At 44.6% G+C, this 20442-nt stretch overlaps 1 protein-coding gene across 1 annotated transcript; it reads left to right on the forward strand.

The window, feature by feature from the left end:
• Positions 1-1988: 1988 nt before the first annotated feature.
• Positions 1989-20442, forward strand: LOC115112164 (putative solute carrier family 22 member 31). Its single transcript, XM_029639010.2, has 9 exons — positions 1989-3922; positions 6395-6498; positions 6693-6847; positions 14691-14859; positions 16351-16496; positions 18326-18434; positions 18616-18830; positions 19154-19265; positions 19365-20442. The coding sequence occupies exons 1-9, from the start codon at positions 3533-3535 to the stop codon at positions 19768-19770; spliced, it is 1806 nt and encodes a 601-aa protein (XP_029494870.1). The 5' UTR covers positions 1989-3532; the 3' UTR covers positions 19771-20442.

The following is a 20442-nucleotide window of genomic DNA, read 5'->3' on the forward strand; positions in this document are numbered from 1 at the left end:
AAGGATGAGAGCAGAGGAGAGAGAGTTAGCTTTAGCAGTGCGGAGCGCCTCCGTGATACAGAGAAGAGCAGTCTCAGTTGAATGACTAGTCTTGAAACCTGACTGATTTGGATCAAGAAGGTCATTCTGAGAGAGATAGCGGAGAGCTGGCCAAGGACGGCACGTTCAAGAGTTTTGGAGAGAAAAGAAAGAAGGGATACTGGTCTGTAGTTGTTGACATCGGAGGGATCGAGTGTAGGTTTTTTCAGAAGGGGTGCAACTCTCGCTCTCTTGAAGACAGAAGGGACGTAGCCAGCGGTCAGGGATGAGTTGATGAGCGAGGTGAGGTAAGGGAGAAGGTCTCCGGAAATGGTCTGGAGAAGAGAGGAGGGGATAGGGTCAAGCGGGCAGGTTGTTGGGCGGCCGGCCGTCACAAGACGCGAGATTTCATCTGGAGAGAGAGGGAGAAAGAGGTCAGAGCACAGGGTAGGGCAGTGTGAGCAGAACCAACGGTGTCGTTTGACTTAGCAAACGAGGATCGGATGTCGTCGACCTTCTTTTCAAAATGGTTGACGAAGTCATCTGCGGGGCGGGGGGGAGGATTCAGGAGGGAGGAGAAGGTGGCAAAGAGCTTCCTAGGGTTAGAGGCAGATGCTTGGAATTTAGAGTGGTAGAAAGTGGCTTTAGCAGCAGAGACAGAAGAGGAAAATGTAGAGAGGAGGAGTGAAAGGATGCCAGGTCCGCAGGGAGGCGAGTTTTCCTCCATTTCCGCTCGGCTGCCCGGAGCCTTGTTCTGTGAGCTCGCAATGAGTCGTCGAGCCACGGAGCGGGAGGGGAGGACCGAGCCGGCCTGGAGGATAGGGGACATAGAGAGTCAAAGGATGCAGAAAGGGAGGAGAGGAGGGTTGAGGAGGCAGAATCAGGAGATAGGTTGGAGAAGGTTTGAGCAGAGGGAAGAGATGATAGGATGGAAGAGGAGAGAGTAGCGGGGGAGAGAGAGCGAAGGTTGGGACGGCGCGATACCATCCGAGTAGGGGCAGTGTGGGAAGTGTTGGATGAGAGCGAGAGGGAAAAGGATACAAGGTAGTGGTCGGAAACTTGGAGGGGAGTTGCAATGAGGTTAGTGGAAGAACAGCATCTAGTAAAGATGAGGTCGAGCGTATTGCCTGCCTTGTGAGTAGGGGGAAGGTGAGAGGGTGAGGTCAAAAGAGGAGAGGAGTGGAAAGAAGGAGGCAGAGAGGAATGAGTCAAAGGTAGACGTAGGGAGGTTAAAGTCGCCCAGAACTGTGAGAGGTGAGCCGTCCTCAGGAAAGGAGCTTATCAAGGCATCAAGCTCATTGATGAACTCTCCGAGGGAACCTGGAGGGCGATAAATGATAAGGATGTTAAGCTTGAAAGGGCTGGTAACTGTGACAGCATGGAATTCAAAGGAGGCGATAGACAGATGGGTAAGGGGAGAAAGAGAGAATGACCACTTGGGAGAGATGAGGATCCCGGTGCCACCACCCCGCTGACCAGAAGCTCTCGGGGTGTGCGAGAACACGTGGGCGGACGAAGAGAGAGCAGTAGGAGTAGCAGTGTTATCTGTGGTGATCCATGTTTCCGTCAGTGCCAAGAAATTGAGGGACTGGAGGGAGGCATAGGCTGAGATGAACTCTGCCTTGTTGGCCGCAGATCGGCAGTTCCAGAGGCTACCGGAGACCTGGAACTCCACGTGGGTCGTGCGCGCTGGGACCACCAGATTAGGGTGGCCGCGGCCACGCGGTGTGGAGCGTTTGTATGGTCTGTGCAGAGAGGAGAGAACAGGGATAGACACACATAGTTGACAGGCTACAGAAGAGGCTACGCTAATGCAAAGGAGATTGGAATGACAAGTGGACTACACGTCTCGAATGTTCAGAAAGTTAAGCTTACGTAGCAAGAATCTTATTGACTAAAATGATTAAAATGATACAGTACTGCTGAAGTAGGCTAGCTGGCAGTGGCTGCGTTGTTGACTTTGTAGGCTAGCTGGCAGTGGCTGCGTTGTTGACACTACACTAATCAAGTCGTTCCGTTGAGTGTGATAGTTTCTACAGTGCTGCTATTCGGGGGCTAGCTGGCTAGCTAGCAGTTGTCATTCAGACACTCTTAAATATGCCTTGTGTCATTCAGACACTCTTAAATATGCCTTGTGTCATTCATACACTCTTAAATATGCCTTGTGTCATTCATACACTCTTAAATATGCCTTGTGTCATTCATACACTCTTAAATATGCCTTGTGTCATTCATACACTCTTAAATATGCCTTGTGTCATTCATACACTCTTAAATATGCCTTGTGTCATTCATACACTCTTAAATATGCCTTGTGTCATTCATACACTCTTAAATATGCCTTGTGTCATTCATACACTCTTAAATATGCCTTGTGTCATTCATACACTCTTAAATATGCCTTGTGTCATTCATACACTCTTAAATATGCCTTGTGTCATTCATACACTCTTAAATATGCCTTGTGTCATTCATACACTCTTAAATATGCCTTGTGTCATTCATACACTCTTAAATATGCCTTGTGTCATTCATACACTCTTAAATATGCCTTGTGTCATTCATACACTCTTAAATATGCCTTGTGTCATTCATACACTCTTAAATATGCCTTGTGTCATTCATACACTCTTAAATATAACTTGTGTCATTCGGGAGATGGGCACATCTATTTTAGCACCATGCCAACACACGCACACAGTTTCTGAGCCAAATGAGGAACTTTAGAAACTGTTCATTTTTATTAATTAAGATTGGTTAGCACATTTATCACAGGCAAGTTAAGTTGATAGAATACCAATCAGTGTACACGTGTGTCACACTTTACATCTATGTATACTTTATTTGGCAGGAACAATGTACAACAAATCATCAGTCTGAGTATGAGAAGGGATGTGTTGCACCAGATTTAATTTACATTTTAATTTCATCCCTATATTTAATCCCAACATTCAGGCTTCTGTGGCACCAAAGTGGTCAACTGAAACCAATTAGAAAACGGTCTATACAGAGGTAGCGGAAACACTGGCTCTTATCTTTTGCTTGGCCAGCAGGAGGACGCCTGGAAAAGTGTGTGTTTAGGCTGATATTTAGATCTATGATCATGAGGCGTTTTGACTTTTGAGAAAAACTTAAAGACCTGTGGGTATAGCAGGCCTATTTTTTGCCATGCAATATGACCAGTAGGTAGATGCCATTATATTTGTTGACACAGAAGTATTTATAGTAGGTTACTTATGAGCCAGATATGAAGAAGGTAACCATTTGAAATCATCCTCTAAATAAAGTTAAGAAATATGTCGATCTGTCAGTGCGAAATAGGCCTAGGCCACAGTGCGTACAAACACTGATCTACGAGCAGATAGACTTCCCACCAATGACACTTCGGTTACTCACCGACCTGCCCACTTGGCTGGAGTTGTGCTATCTCATCTAACCTATCCTGCCATGCCCAGCGGTGTGTGTGGATGTCCAACACTACTGACTAACAGCTGTCTCGGCATTGTCTCTAACAATGGACTTTGAAACGAAGATTTATACCAAAATCGGTGGATATGGACGATATAACAGAATTGTTTCCATATTCAGCTGGTTTCCGAATTTTGCTGTGATGCTGAATCTTTGTTGCGACGTTTTTTACACCCTGATTCCCGGGTCGTACCACTGTAAACCCGACCCGACCCTTTTACCTTCGGGTTTTCTTTTCAGTAATTATTCCAGACAAGGGTATCTCAATTTTGCCATACCGTGGGTGAATGGTTCTGGACTGAGTCACTGTAAACTTTATAAGTACCCTAGAAACGTCTCCAACTTCATAGACAGCATTCCAAAGGAGATGGTGCCATGTACGAGAGGATGGGAGTACGACCAAGCTGCGGCGCTTCAGAGCAACTACGTGACAGAGGTAAACAAATATATACTTGGATTCGATGGTTTGTGGTTGTTTTAGGAGAGTTTGTGCTTTTGCCAGATTAGCAATCATTCGTGTGCTAGTGATGTTTTTATGACGACGCATTTACCTTACCTGATTTGGTTTACAAGTAGCCGCCTTTTCAGGCTAATGTGTAAATATCTTTGCCAAGCCCTGTCGAATGCTATTCATCCATTCAAAGTCGGCTACTCAAAGTACATTTGGGTTTAGCCTATCACTTCGGGGTTTGCAACTTTTTAATTCCCATTTGTGTTAATTGAGCTTGTCCCAGACAGACTGCTGGGGCTAGAGTTGGTCATCAATAGGCCTACTAGATAACGTCAATATATGACACGGCACATGCCCTGTTAGTCCTAGTCTGCTGTTGGTTAACATGCTTTAGAGTTTGTAACTCTAGGATACATGGTGTTTTGGTTATGTGCTGAATTTGATTACCAGATTTCAACAACACAAAATCCTATTAGCACTATTTATCAGATCACATTAGTCTGTTAATTACATAACGAAACTGCTGTGCAGAGCCATGAAATATGGGTGAATGTGTGATTATGTGATGATAGCAGCACAACAGGAAATGCAGGGACAACCGTGTTCTTCCACCCTGATGGAGTTCCTGGGAAGATATGTCCTCAACAGAGCACATGAGAGGGGTCAGTCTAGGATGAGCATTCATCTTTCTGTACTGACCCTTAGCCATCTCATAACCAAGGAACACTCGAGTTCAACTGAATTTATTTGGCTCTAAGGGAACCCTTTTCATATTTTTTACAACTAGGCCTATATTCTTATTTCAGACTGTGTGCTCTCTAACGCTGTCCTGTTTTGCGTCTTGGGAAAAGTTAACTAAATGTTGACTTATTGCACCTGGACAAACCTCACCAGCTATTATAATATCAAAAAAGGGGCAGGCCCATCCCACTGCAAATACTGGAACGAGATCTTGGTAAACAGAAGTATCAGCAGTTACTCAAATGTTCAGACACAAGGCAAATACTGGTGTGTGTGTGAGAGAGAGTGTGTGCCGGCTGTACAGGAATCCAACAAGGCAGACAGTAGTCCTGATGTGGTGTATTTTCTCGCGCATGTTTCCCTGGCAACCAGCCCCCCCCCCCCCCCCCCTGATTTTTAACGGGTGGGATGATAACGACAGATCAAGAGATGAAGCAAGGGAGGGAAAAGGAGCAAATGAAATTATTAGATGGGGGAGGGAGGAAGAAAGAAAGTGTTAGAGTAGGGTGAAGAATGGTGGAAGGCACTGGAAACCAAACAGTGCAGTGGCTCTAATGTGATAAACCTATCTGCAGTCACTCTTATTCAATCAGGAGATGATATCTATCACACAGCTGAATTCCTCCTCCTTCGTACAAGGATTTCCATTGCCCTCAAGTGTGTATGTGTGTGTGTTTGTGTGTGTGTGTGTGCCACTGGCCTAAAATTCTCACTTATATAATAATAAGGGATAATGGAGATACAGTTTCAAACAGTCTCAAACATTTTCCAAACATGTTTATTGACAGTCCTTAAAAATAGGGTATGCTCAATCTGTCCCTGGAATGTCTCTACCCTGGTAATGCAATCTTGGACGAAGAAATAGGCCACCCATTATGTCATTATTTCAGTGGCTCCATTGACTTGGCTCTTTTACCTCATTCCTAACTATGTGGCAAAAGGGTCATTCCATGTTATCCATGTTATTTCAGCAAGCCATGACACCCGCCATCTCAGATTGTTCTGAAATCGTTTCTGTAGTTAGGAACAGATAAAATTAGCCTTCCTGAAACATTATTTTGTTGAAAATAATTGTATCTCTGAGAAATTAAGCTAATTGATTGCAACTAAATAGTTACTATATGAATCCTGTACATTTAAAATGGTGAATTTGGGTCAAATCAATTATATTTCAACAAATAATGTTTCAGGAATGCTTATCTATTTTATTTAAAAAAAACATTTTACCCCATTTTTTTCTCCCCAATTTCATGTTATCCAATTGGTAGTTAGTCTTGTCCCATCGCCGCAACTCCCTTACAGACTCGGGAGACGCGAAGGTCGAGAGCCATGCGTCCTCCGAAAAACGACCCTGCCAAGCCGCACTGCTTCTTGACACTGCTCGCTTAACCCGGAAACCATCTGTACCAACACCGTACAGCACAAGGAGTCGCTAGAGCGTGATGGGCCAGGGACATCCCAAACCCTCCCCTAACCCGAACGACGCTAAGCCAATTGTGCGCCGCCTCATGGGTCTCCCGGTTGTGGCCGGCTGCAACACAGCCCGGGATCTAACCCGGATTGTGGCCTCCCACTTAGGAGGCCACTATCTTATATTTTTCTAACTACATAAACTATTTCAGAATAATCTGAGATGGTGGGTGTCAATCCTCTTTATTGTTCTTTTTGAGGTGGAATGACTCACCATCTCGCTCTCTCTCTCTCTCTGCTCCACAGTGGAACCTAGTGTGTGTTGACTACTGGAAGATTCCTCTGCAGCACATCTGCTTCATGACAGGGTGGATTGTGGGATATGTCCTCCTGGGCACAGTGTGTGACTGGTAGCTACACTTCTGCATTTTGTGTGTGTGTGCGTGATGTTTCTGTTGTATTTTTGTATAATTGTAAACTACAATTGTATTAATTTCACCACACATATTTAATGTTTATGTTATTGATGGTATTAGGCTGTTATGAATGTTTAATATGTGTGCATGGGAAGCTATGTGTCTCTAACTGTCTTTTCTCTGTTCAGGTTGGGTCGTCGACAGGGCTTCCTGCTGTCTGTGTCTCTGTCCGGTCTGTTAGGAGTAGCTGTGTGTCTGTCCAACAGCCCTGTAGTGTTTCTGCTGCTACGCCTGTCTCAGGGCGCCATGTTGGCTGGGGTCTTCCTCTCCTCTTACCTCGCCAGTAAGTACACTTGACTCACCCTACTAATACCGCTCACTCCTGAGTACACACTTAATGGGGCAGTTTAAATTAAATAAAAATATCAGACAAAACACACATGACAAGAGACAACACTGCATAAAAACATACAACACTGCATGGTAGCAGCACAACATTGTAGCATCACAAAACATGGGTACAAACATTATTGGGCACAGACAACAGCACAAAGGGCAAGAAGGTACAGACAATAATGCATCACACAAAGCAGCAACTGTCCATGATGGCAGGGGAAGCTGTACAGATAATTCATCCAAAGGGCTTTTGACTTTCCAAACACAGAAGAAAGCTAACACTATATGATGCCCCGTCTCCTTATTCATTCAGCCATTTACGTAGATAACTAGCAAGTGTAAATTTGAGGGTTGCGTTAATGCAAAATGCAAGCGTTTTTCACCCAGAAAATAAATATAAAATGCATAAGAAATATCTTGCTGCGTTTTTTTGTAAACGCAGATCTAAAATGCTTCTTATTGTAATTTTTGCTCTGTATCAGACACATTTTGTGCTTCAGTTGCACTTTCCCACTCTGGGAATTCACCAATGGGAGTTCTATCAGCAGACAGCGCTCTGACTGTGGAGCTGCTTTTCTCCTGTACTTTTCTCGGTGTAGTCGTCTACTTTTCTCTGGTAAAATGTAATATTAACTTCAAGTAAAAAACTTCAAGCAAAAAAAAATGTGCTTTTTCATTGTAAGCTCATTCACTTGTGTGGCTGCCAGCCAAATAGTGTTGCGCACTTTCTGAATGTGTTGCACAAATGTATTTTCTGTGAAAGAAAACAGTAGTGGTTTAGTTAGTAGTTGCACGGCCCTGATCACTATTGAAGCAAAAAAACTGTTGACTTTAAATATGAAACACGACCCCTGTCAATTCACAGCTAAACTCAACTGCTCCTGCTTTTCCCCGCTGTGCAATTTACAAACAAACACTTAACTGGCTCAACTGTTCTGGGGAACTGCGGTAAGCTTCGTAATGTGAAAGGTGAAATGAAGAACGCGGTCTGCTTTATTTCCTAAAGTATTGCAACAGTTGACTGCAGGTATTTACTTAAAAAGCTACAAATGTATTGAAAAACTTGACAGTATTAAAAAAGCCTCCTGTGGCTATTTCTAAATACCCCGGTAAACGGTATACCCCTGTATACGGTATACCGCCCAAGCCTAGGGCAGTTACTGGTATTGTTCTTACGTCAGCGCAGTGTATTTCTGTGAAATGTAATCACGTTTCCTCTTCAAAATGTAATATCATTTGTGAAATGGTCATGTGGATCATATTGTAGATTTCTGTATTCTGGACAGCTCAGGTGGGAGTTCTACATCCGACTTTGTTTAGCTGAATTAAAGCAGTCGGCAAAATATATTTAAATATATTTAATAGCAGTTTTTATTACTGCTCACTCAGAAGTGTGTCAGTGGCTAACATCTGTTGGATAACTATAGACCAAACCCATATATCAAAAGCTCCCACACAAAGTGCTTCCCTTAGCGTTGTGTAGGGACAATGATCTATGGAAAGCCAGGACGAACTCATTCTCACAATTTCACTAATATCATCAAAATCAATCAATCCTAGCACATTTTTGGGTTCATTCGGTAGTTTTTATCTGATTTAAGTAGAAATATGTTAAAAAATTATAAGTACCATGTAAACTCGACAAAAAAAAAAGGTCCCTTTTTCAGGACCCTGTCTTTCAAATATAATGATTAAAATCCAAATAACTTCACAGATCTTCATTGTAAAGGGTTTAAACACTGTTTCCCATGCTTGTTCAATGAACCATAAACAATTAATGAACATGTACCTGTGGAACGATCGTTAAGACACTAACAGCTTACAGGCGGTAGGCAATTAAGGTCACAGTTATGAACACTTAGGACACTAAAAAGGACTCTAAAAACCACCAAAAGAAAGATGCCCAGGCTCCCTGCTCATCTGTGTGAATGTGCCTTAGGCATGCTGCAAGGAGGCATGAGGACTGCAGATGTGGCCAGGGCAATAAATTGCAATGTCCGTACTGTGAGATTCCTAAGACAGCCCTACAGGGTGACAGGACGGACAGCTGATCATCCTCGCAGTGGCAGACCACGTGTAACAACCACCTGCACAGGATTGGTACATCCAAACATCACACTTGCGGGACAGGCCCCATTCTCTGCTGCCAATGACTGGAACGAACTGCAAAAATCACTGAAGCTGGAGAGTCATGTCTCCCTCACCAGCTGCCAGAGCAGCTCACATATCACTGCACCTGTACATAGCCCATCTGTAAACAGCAAATTCAACTACCCCATCCCTATACTGTATTTATTTATTTATCTTGCTCCTTTGCACCCCATTATCTCTACTTGCACATTCATCTTTTGCACATCTACCATTCCAGTGTTTAAGTGCTATGTTGTAATTACATCACCACTATGGCCTATTTATTGCCTTTACCTCCCTTCTTACCTCATTTGTACTCACTGTATATAGACTTAGATTTTTTTCTACTGTATTATTGACTGTATTTTTGTATATTCCATGTGTAACTCTGTGTTGTTGTATGTGTCGAACTGCTGTGCTTTATCTTGGCCAGGTCGCAGTTGTAAATGAGAACTTGTTCTCAACTAGCCTACCTGGTTAAATAAAGGTGAAATAAATAATAATAAAATAAGGTAGCGGATGGTAACAACAACTACCCGATTTACACCAGGAACGCACAATCCCTCCATCAGTACTCAGACTATCTGCAATAGGCTGAGAGAGGCTGGACTGAGGGCTTGTAGGCCTGTTGTAAGGCAGGTCCTCACCAGACATCACCCGGCAACAACGTATGGGCACAAACCCACCGTCGCTGGACCAGACAGGGCTAGCAAAAAGTGCTCTTCACTGAAGAGTCACAGTTTTGTCTCACCAGGGGTGATGGTTGGATTCGCTTTTATCGTCTAAGGAATGAGCGTTACACCGAGGCCTGTACTCTGGAGCGGGATCGATTTGGAGGTGGAGGGTCCGTCATGGTCTGGGGCGGTGTATTCACAGCATCATAGAAATGAGCTTGTTGTCATTGCAGGAAATCTCAACGCTGTGCGTAACAGGGAAGACATCCTCCTCCCTCATGGTACCCTTCCTGCAGGCACATCCTGACATGACCCTCCAGCATGACAATGCCACCAGCCATACTGCTCGTTCTGTGCGTGATTTCCTGCAAGACAGGAATGTCAGTGTTCTGCCATGGCCAGCGAGAAGCCCGGATCTCAATCCCATTGAGCACGTCTGGGACCTTTTGGATCGGAGGGTGAGGGCTAGGGCCTTTCCCCCCAGAAATGTCCAGGAACTTGCAGGTACCTTAGTGTAAGAGTGGGGTAACATCTCACAGCAAGAACTGGCAAATCTGGTGCAGTCCATGAGGAGGAGATGCACTGCAGTACTTAATGCAGATGCTGATTGTTACTTTTGATTTTGACCCCCCTTTATTCAGGAACACATTATTCCATTTATGTTAGTCACATGTCTGTGTAACTTGTTCAGTTTATGTCTCAGTTGTTGAATCTTGTTATGTTCATACAAATATTTACACGTTAAGTTTGCTGAGAATAAACACAGTTGGCAGTGAGAGGACGTTTCTTTTTTTTGCTGAGTTTATATTACTAAAACATAAGTTGAGAAAAATACTGTTGCTGCTTCCTGTTGTCATGGTGTCAAAACACCGGTTTTAAATGTCCAAATTCATATCAATATGCTGAAATAAGTTCTGATGTTGAAGACAATAGATTTTTTTTAAATGCTCCCTATACACACGTCACTTATATACTGAACAAAAATATAAATGCAACATGTAAAGTGTTGGTTTCATAAGCTGAAATAAAATCTATCTTCCATAGCTACAAAAACCTTACTTCTCTAAAATTGTGTGCACAAATTTGTTTACATCCCTGTTAGTGAGCATTTATCCTTTGCCAAGATAATCCATCCACCTGACAGATGTGGCATATCAAGAAGCTGATTAAATAGCATGTGCTCAGGTGCACCTTGTGCTGGGGACAATAAAAGGAAACTCTAAAATGTCACACAACACAATGTTACAGATATCTCTAGTTTTAAGGGAGAGTGCAATTGGCATGCTGACTGCAGAAATGTCCACCAGAGCTCTTGCCAAATGCTCACCTTCGATGGCCACTGTCATGCTGGAGAAGTGTGCTCTTCAAGGATGAATCCCGGTTTCAACTGTACGGGGCAGATGGCAGACTGAGTGTATGGCGTTGCTTGGGCGAGCGATTTGCTGATGTCAACTTTGTGAACAGAGTGCCCCATGTTGGCGGTGGGGGTTATGGTATGGGCAGGCATAAGCTACGTACAAGGAAAGCAATTGCATTTTATCGATGGCAATTTGAATGCACAGAGGTACTGTGGCGAGATTTTGAGGCCCATTGTCGTGCCATTCACCCGCCTCCATCACCTCCTGTTTCAGCATGATAATGCATGGCCCCATGTCGCAAGAATCTGTACACAATGCCTGGAAGCTGAAAATGTTCCACATGGCTTGCATACTCACCAGACATGTCACATGTTGAGCATGTTTGGAATGCTCTGGATCAATGTGTGTGAGAGCTTGTTCCAGTTCCTGCCAATATCCAGCAACTTCACAGAGCCATTGAAGAGGAGTGGGACAACATTCCACAGGCCACAATCAACAGCCTGATCAACTCCATGCGAAGGAGATGTCGCGTTGCATGAGGCAAATGATGGTCACACCAGATATTGATCCATGCCCCTACTTTTAATGTTTTTCTTCGGGTATCTGTAACCAAAATATGCATATCTGTATTCCCATGTGAAATCCATAGAATAGGGCCTAATTATTATTATTTTTGACTGATTTCCTTATATTAACTAACTCAGTAGAATATTTGAAGTTGCATTTATATTTTTGTTCATTGTATTTTGCTAAATTAGTACCTTAACTGCTCACCCATCAACAGTTACCAAACGGTCACTCCAGACTGAAATTGATTAGCTTGTTCTACTTTAATCAATAGCGCACACAGATTAATCAATCACATCAATATTGCATAGAAGTCAATGGAACTGAGACAATTTGCTGCCACTACATTTCATTTGCACTCTTCTAAAAGTACTGCAAAGCTACTGGTAATATACCAAAGTTACGGGAATCTTCAGTCATTTTGGTAATCTATCGTAACTCTGGTCATTTATACTTGGATAACTGTATTCATATATAGTTTACATTTTTTGTGTGTCAATATTGTCCATATGGTTAAAGAGAAAATAGTCTGATGAAAAAGTATCTAATCAACAATGGAATTATTTTCAATTAACTCTGCAACTCTTCCAACTATTGACTTTTTTCTCAACTGTTACCAGTTTCACGTCAACACATTGAGAACAAATACATATTGACGTTGTAAAAAAGAAAGAACGAAAAGAGGCTGTGTGGCATTCCCCCATTACTTCCCATAGCAACCTGGTCTCATAGACTCAACATAACATCGTATAAGTAAATCGGAGACACTCAAATGAGTATGTTATGTTTGATATGGTTACATAAGACAGAAGGCAAACAAAAGCAGTGTGGATGGGTGGACTAGGCATATAACGCGAACGCCTAACATCTAGCAACCCAAAGATTGTGTGTTTGAATCTCATCACTGACAACATTTGATTTTCACATTTTCAGCTACTTTCTATTTTTTAAGCTACTTTGCAACTTAGCATGTTAGCTAACCCTTCCCCTAACCTTAACTCCAAACCCAGCTAGAGTTAGCCACCTAGCTAACATTAGCTACAACAAATTGGGATTCGTAACATATTGTACGAATTGCAATTCGTAACATATCATACGAAATGGATGATGGATAGCCACAAATGAATAAATACCATACGAAACGTGCCATACTATTTGGAATGTCCCAGATTTATGTTTGTTACTTCCAGGTTGACCATAGCCCTCTTGCTGCTATGGGGGTTAGAAAGTCCTTACCTTATGTCCCATGATCCCACACCAATCCCTAGCCTCTGGATTCCTCACTTGGGGGTTTCCCTCTGTTGCCAATAAACATCAAGGATCACTGGAGGAAAAAGTGATTGGGGGATGTTTAAGGGATAGGGGAGGGTGACAGGTTAGGGGTTGACTGTGTCGAAGTGGTGGTCGCATACCCGGGTCACCGGGTGCCATCTTGTTGCACTGCTGTCTTATTAGGGTTCAAAGAGCATGTCGGATGGGACGTTAAACGGGTGTCCTGACTCTCTGAGGTCATTAAAGATCCCATGGCACTTATCGTAAGAGTAGGGGTGTTAACCCTGGTGTCCTGGCTAAATTCCCAATCTGGCCCTCAAACCATCATGGTCACCTAATAATCCCCAGTTTACAATTGGCTCATTAATTCCCCTCCTCTCCCCTGTAACTATACCCCAGGTCGTTGCTGCAAATGAGACCGTGTTCTCAGTCAACTTACCTGGTAAAATAACGGATAAATAAATCAAATAAAAAAACAACCTGGAGCCAAGCTGAGCATTACTTATTCACTGACTCTCTCCTTCCCCCTTTACACCCCCTCCCTCTCTCAGAGATGGCTTGAGTGTGAGGTAACTCAAGGCTCTCTGGGCTAGACCATCCCTAGACCAAGAGTCGTCCCTTCCCCAGTGTTGTTCCATTGTTAGGGGTTTGGGGTTTTCTTACATTTACATTTACATTTAAGTCATTTAGCAGACGCTCTTATCCAGAGCGACTTACAAATTGGTGCGTTCACCTTAAGACATCCAGTGGAACAGCCACTTTACAATAGTGCATCTAAATCTTTTAAGGGGGGGGGGTGAGAAGGATTACTTTATCCTATCCTAGGTATTCCTGAAAGAGGTGGGGTTTCAGGTGTCTCCGGAAGGTGGTGATTGACTCCGCTGTCCTGGCGTCGTGAGGGAGTTTGTTCCACCATTGGGGGGCCAGAGCAGCGAACAGTTTTGACTGGGCTGCGCGGGAACTGTACTTCCTCAGTGGTAGGGAGGCGAGCAGGCCAGAGGTGGATGAACGCAGTGCCCTTGTTTGGGTGTAGGGCCTGATCAGAGCCTGGAGGTACTGAGGTGCCGTTCCCCTCACAGCTCCGTAGGCAAGCACCATGGTCTTGTAGCGGATGCGAGCTTCAACTGGAAGCCAGTGGAGAGAGCGGAGGAGCGGGGTGACTTCAACTTGGGAAGGTTGAACACCAGACGGGCTGCGGCGTTCTGGATGAGTTGTAGGGGTTTAATGGCACAGGCAGGGAGTTTTCTTGCTGTAACCTTCCTGTGATTGTGAGCTAATTGTGTGAAATGGTGTGTTCTTTGCTGAGTGAAAGCGGTCAAGCAGTGCTCCATGTGTTTTTAAGACCCTTCTGTGTGTGGGAGTAATGGTGCTAGATACAGCCTGAGAAGGAGGCCCACCGCAGTCTTTAACACACCCACACACACATTTGCTCTTCTTACATTCCTCTAAGGTCACTGGTTAAATTTTGGTTTTAGGCTGTATTCTGGAGGACTGCCTCTCAGTGATCTACTGCCAGAGAGTTCTTCAAATGGGGAGTGGGGGAACAATAGCAGGACAGAACATAGTGGAAGAAAATGTGTATTTTTTTTCCTTTGTTTTCTCTGTGAGGGGTTTTGAAGGAGGAGAACTAGGGCATTGGAGTTTAGGTCAAAGTAGAGAGGAATTTCACACCACACTAATGGTCACAAATAGTTTTACGGTCAGTCAGGCTACTATTTGCATTTTCTTTCTCTCTTTCCTCTATCTCCTTCCTTCATCCTCTCTGCATCTCCCTTTGTGTGTTCTCCAGGACTGGAGCTGTGTGACCCTTCCCATCGTCTCATGGTTGAAATGGTCAGTGGTTTCTTTGCCGTCGTGGCAGAGCTCTTGTTGCCAGGGCTGGCGGTGCTCTGTCGTGATTGGCCAGTTCTTCAAGCAGTGGCAACCTTGCCACTGCTCCTGTTGCTCTCCTATTGGTGGTGAGTCTGTTATAAGCATTTTTTTTGTGTAAACCCGGTATAGTGCAAGGGGAGGCAAAGTACGGCTCACCGGGTACTTCAATCCAGCCCGCGAGACCATTTTTTATTTTTACAATTGTTGTTTTTTGTGTGTTTTTTTTCTCATAAATTTTGTGATATTGTCAGGAGAATTCTATACTCCTGTTCATTTACCAATTCAATGAAGTTACCCTTAGTCTGTTATATCAGGATTTGTAAGATACTGATAGAAAAGGAAACAGACAGAGGCCCAGTCTACCAAAGTTAAATGTTTATTCACGGGAACGTTCTGAAGTCAAGAATACAAATCAATTCTCACGCCCACACATACACACAAACATACGCACACATACACACAAACATACGCACGCACACACATATACACACACATACGCACACACATACACACAAACATACGCACACACAAACATACGCACACACAAACATACGCCCACACATACATACGCACAATCATACGCCCACACATACATACGCACACACATGTCCTGCTACGCACACACTGTCTGTCTCACTACCCAGCCGACAGAGATAGTGACTTTGTCCTTGAGACGTACTCCCCGTCCTCTCACAAATCTCTAGTCAGGTCGGCACCAAGCTCAGACAGTCTTGTGTTTAGAATACCATAAAGGCATATTGTTTCACCCTAATTCTGACTAGGACTACACATTTATTGATTATGATTTCATACATTATAATCAATACAATACAATGATATGTTTCAGGGCGGAATATTCAAATCATTCAATTAACAGACAATTCTCACCTATCAGATATCCAATTGGTAGTTAGTCTTGTCCCATCGCTGCAACACCCGTATGGACTCGGAAGAGGCGAAAGTCGAGAGCCGCGTGTCCTCCGAAACACAACCCAGCCAAGCAGCACTGCTTCTTGACACAATGCCCACTTAACACGTAAACCAGCCGCACCAATGTGTCGGAGGAAACACCGTGGACAGCTGGTGACCGTGTCAGCGTGCATTCGCCCGGCCCGCCACAGGAGTCACTAGAGCGGAAATCTTGGCCTACCAGACCCTCCCCTAACCCGGACGGCGCTGGGCCAATTGTGCGCCGCCTCATGGGTCTCCCAGTCACGACAAGCTGTGACACAGCCTGGGATCGAACCCGGGTCTGTAATGACGCCTCAAGCACTGTGATGCAGTCCCTTAGACTGCTGCGCAACTATGGAGGCCCCCGCAAATTGACTTGAACAAACAATTGGTCCCCCCAAAAAATGTGGCCGATGTGGCCCTCGAACCAAAAAGTTTGCCCACCCCTGGTATAGTGTATATTGTTTATGTCATGGGACAGAACATCTAAAGGCATGGATAGAGAAAGAGGGATGTGTGTTATAATTATTATGCATTTTTGTGGAAGGACAGGAAGTAGAGAGAGTGTCATGGATGGAGAAAGAGACGTGTGTTTTTCTATTCCTGTTTTCTCGTATCCCCCTCAGTTGTCCATCAGTGTTTCCTGAGTCTCCACGCTGGCTTCTGGCCACAGGTCAGATCCACCAGGCTAAGAGGTGTCTCCAGATCTTCTCCACCAGAAACAGAGTCTATCTCAATGAGGACATCTACCCTGCTGAGAACCTGCTCTCAGGTATCATCATCCCCCACCCTATCCTGACCCTTTTAGCTGGTCTGTGTCAATGAATAATGTCTGCTGCCTTTGGTAGTGTAATCGGTTGCGGCGAAATCCTGCACGGAGCCTTTACCGTGTGTTGCCATTTTTAAGAGCGCATCAGCAGTCAGGAAGGAGGAAATGAAAATGACTCTTCCGCTCTGTGAGAGCTGTCGGGTTGACGCGGTAGTTTTGACTGTGTGAATCTCTTTGCAGAAGTCGTGTTTATTTTCAGCGTGCTTAGTTCGTAAAGTGTTTAAATCGATCGCCGGTGTTACCGCTCAATGTCGTGTTTTGAATCTGTTGGGACCGCTTTTGTCATTGATCGCATGGATTAGTAGCAACATTGTTGCGAAGCGTTGACAAATAAACCAACAAACCAGACTGGCAGACGAGTGCAACTGAAAGCCTAGAGTTTATAGCTAAGACATAGCCCTCTTTCGCTCCAGTTGCTTCACACTGGAGCTGATTTATTTTATTTTTGTTGCGCTGCACGCCATAGTATGTTCAGTACTGCTGGCCTACTATTGCTTTCAGGACATATTTGTGACAGTGGTGTTCAACAGAGTGTGCATTTGAGATTGTTTATTATATGGGATTATTGATTGAACTAGATTTATATTGGTTCCTATGGTTTTCTGTCCTTAGAGACTTAGGTACTTTTTTTAAGCCCTTTTTTTGTTTTGTCTACACCCACACAATTTCATACACCCATTCACTCTTCACTCTGGGAACTAACACAGAGTATTGCAAATCATTTGTTGATGACTGGGTTCTCTATAGTCGGTTACCTATGAGTCGCTCTAATCCTTATTGTTGTGTGAGGTATTATTGGTTGGGTTACCCCTGTGGTGTGCCAGTGGAGACAGAGGATACCTGGCAAACAGGCTACACTCTAGGCAGCCTCTTCTGCGTGTGTGTGTGTGTGTGCTAGCTGTACTCTCTCTATCCTATTCTCTTCCTTTCAGCAGGGTTAATACCTGCCTGGCACCCAAACCAATTTTTTTTATCTTAACGTTGTAGCTGCATTGTTAGAGAGGTAAACTAATGCTTTGGGCGATAAATCCAAACGACCCAGGTTTCCCCATATGTTAGGTTATTGGTTTTCACTTATCCACAATCAGCACAGCAACACCTAACAGACAACCCATCCAGTCCACTCACAGCATTCCCTCATATCCAATATTAGTGAACTTTGTTTGAGGTACACGTAGCATTGGACATTTCTGAGATGGTTCAGAAGTGTGCCTGGTAGACAACTGAGCTCTTTCACAGCCCCAGCCTTTCACAGGCAGCCAGTCACTTAATGAGTGAGAGCATCCAACACCTGTGCTCTCCTGTGGTAGTCACGATAAGAGCTCTTTGTTTGTTGGACATTTCAATGCGACCGTAGTGTACTAAATCGCGAACTGGAATTACCTTAGTCCAAATCAAGACCCATGACATTTTATATTTTGGTAATTTATCAGATGCTCTTATCCAGAGTGACTTACAGGAGCAATCAGGGTTAATTGCCTTGCTCAAGGACACACCGGCAGATTTTCCAACTAGTCGGCACAGGGATTCGAACCAGAGACCTTTCGGTTACTGGCCCAACGCTCTTAACTTCTAGTCCGACTGAATGGTTCCATTTAGTGTGATTTACTGGCACTGGTTCTGAGGAGAGAGATTCCCTATGGAATGTGGGTTATATGTTTGTACCAAGTGAACAGCGTTTGGGTCAAGTGCCCTTTGGCTTTGGTATTGGCAGTGTGAATGCAGGCTCATATCTCTCCTTCTCTCCCTCCCTCGCCTTTTCTTCTCGGTAGAGATCGATGCGGAGTACCCAGATTATACCCAGCCTTGCTACCACTCAGTCCTGGAGTTGCATTCCACCCGAGTGATCTGGAGGAACTGCCTCATCCTTAGCTTTACTATGTGAGTTAGGAGCTAACACAGCTTGTATGACCTTCTATATGACTCCCCCCACTGAACAATACAGCCACGAGGAATGGTAATGTTACCATTTACCGCAGCTGCTTTTAACAGTACAGTTTGGACAGAGTAAGTTTCATGTTTTGGGCCAAGGACCTAACCTTTCCGAATTCTCCTCCTCCAGGTTCATAGGCACAGGCATCCAGTACTGTTTCATCAGGAACCTTCACAGCTACTCCCACAACTTCTACTTTAGTTACTTCCTGCGTGTGGTGACTGGAGCTCTGGGATGTATCTTCCTCTGCCTGTCCGTCAACCTCTTTGGTCGCCGTGGTATCCTGCTTCTGTCTGCCATTATTACCGGCCTGTCCTCGCTGCTGCTGCTGGCCCTCACACAGTGTAGGTTTAACCTGCTTTATTTCTATGATCATGATACTACGTTGCTTTACTATTTCTATACACACATTTTCTTTAAGTGCACCAATACAGGGTCTCATACGGTCTTCTCTCCCCTGTACATGGTTCATTAGTAACTCTTCTCCTCGTACAGTAGCCATAGGTTTTCCACAATGACCTCATTCATAACGATGTCACTGTTATGATTCTGATTGGCCATTAGATTTTTTCAGGTTATTTCAGGTCAATTTTCTTTTAAATTGCCTGTTTCCTAGTTTGCCTAGTTTAGTGAGTCATCAGAAAGATGTGTACTTGTCCTTCTCTAGATCTTTGCGGAGTGCTGGTGTTGGTGCTGTCTGTGCTGGGGCTCCTCTTCTCCCAGGCCCTGGCCATGCTCAGTGCATTCTTCGCCAGTGAGGTCATGCCCACCGTAGTCCGGTGAGTCTTATGTCTACTCTCAGAATGCTGGGTCAGGTGCCCTTGACAATGTTAGTGAGCTCTATATCTCTCCTGACCCTCTCTCTCCCTCTGCCTCAGTGGTGGTTGTCTGGGGCTGGTGCTTGCGTCTGGCTGTATGGGGATGGCTGCCTCCTCTATGATGGAGCTCCAGAACAACAGGGGTTTCTTCCTCCACCACGTCATCTTCGCCTCCTTCGCCGTCCTCTCGGTGCTGTCCATCATGCTGCTGCCGGAGAGCAAGCGCAAGCCGCTACCCGACTCCCTGAAGGATGGAGAGGGCCAGCGACGGCCCCCTCTCTTCCTGTCCCGTGAAGACAACCTGCCCCTGCTCTATACCCGGCGTGGAGCCTCCGAGTACAACCCTGATAACTACTCCCGCCTGGTCACCGCCACCAGGAAGATGCTCATCAAAGACAATTTACCCTATAAGATCGTTGTGCCCTCCCAGTCCCCACTGCTGCCTTCCAACAGCGAGGTACACTGAATACTGGAGGAAGAGGCACTAAGAGAGGACTTATCTTAGCAGCCTCTAACTACCATCACCCATTCTCCTCTCTCACAGAGAGACCTCACCTCAAACCCTCTGGATATCCCTCCCTGGTTTCATCCTGGGCTAGCTGCCTGGTTCCCTTTCACCAGACTGAGACGGTGCGATCCAGACTCGTATCGCTCTGAACGACTGGTCTTCTTGGATATTTGGAAGGGGAGGAGAGTTGGAGATGTGTGTATTTACTGTGTCCGTCTTTTTTGTTGTTGTGCCAAGTGTTTCAAACAATACAACAGAAACGATCTGTGTGTGTGCTTGCGCAGACTCTGCTGAAAGACTGTGCTAAGTCCTTTGTTTTTGTACTGATTGAGATCTGCTGTTTCTAAGACTGTGTTAACGCCCTCCCTTCTCCAGGCTGTGCAGCATGGGAGCTATGGCTTTATTAACCACTAAGGCTCACTTGAGAAGCGTTGCTTGTCCACTTAACTGGTGACTCATGCTTTTCAGTACTGCTGTCTTGTGACTGCAAAGAGAAAGAGCAGGGTCCTGACTGTTACTTAATCTGACTCATTGGTGACTCAACGAGGGGACCTCACAGATAGAAGTCAGTTTGGCTCAAACTGGAATGTATTGTAGCCAATTGTTAGATTTTTTCCTTTTGGGGGGGGG

Source organism: Oncorhynchus nerka, linkage group LG27 (assembly GCF_034236695.1).
Source record: "Oncorhynchus nerka isolate Pitt River linkage group LG27, Oner_Uvic_2.0, whole genome shotgun sequence".
In the NCBI taxonomy this organism is placed as follows: Eukaryota; Metazoa; Chordata; class Actinopteri; order Salmoniformes; family Salmonidae; genus Oncorhynchus; species Oncorhynchus nerka.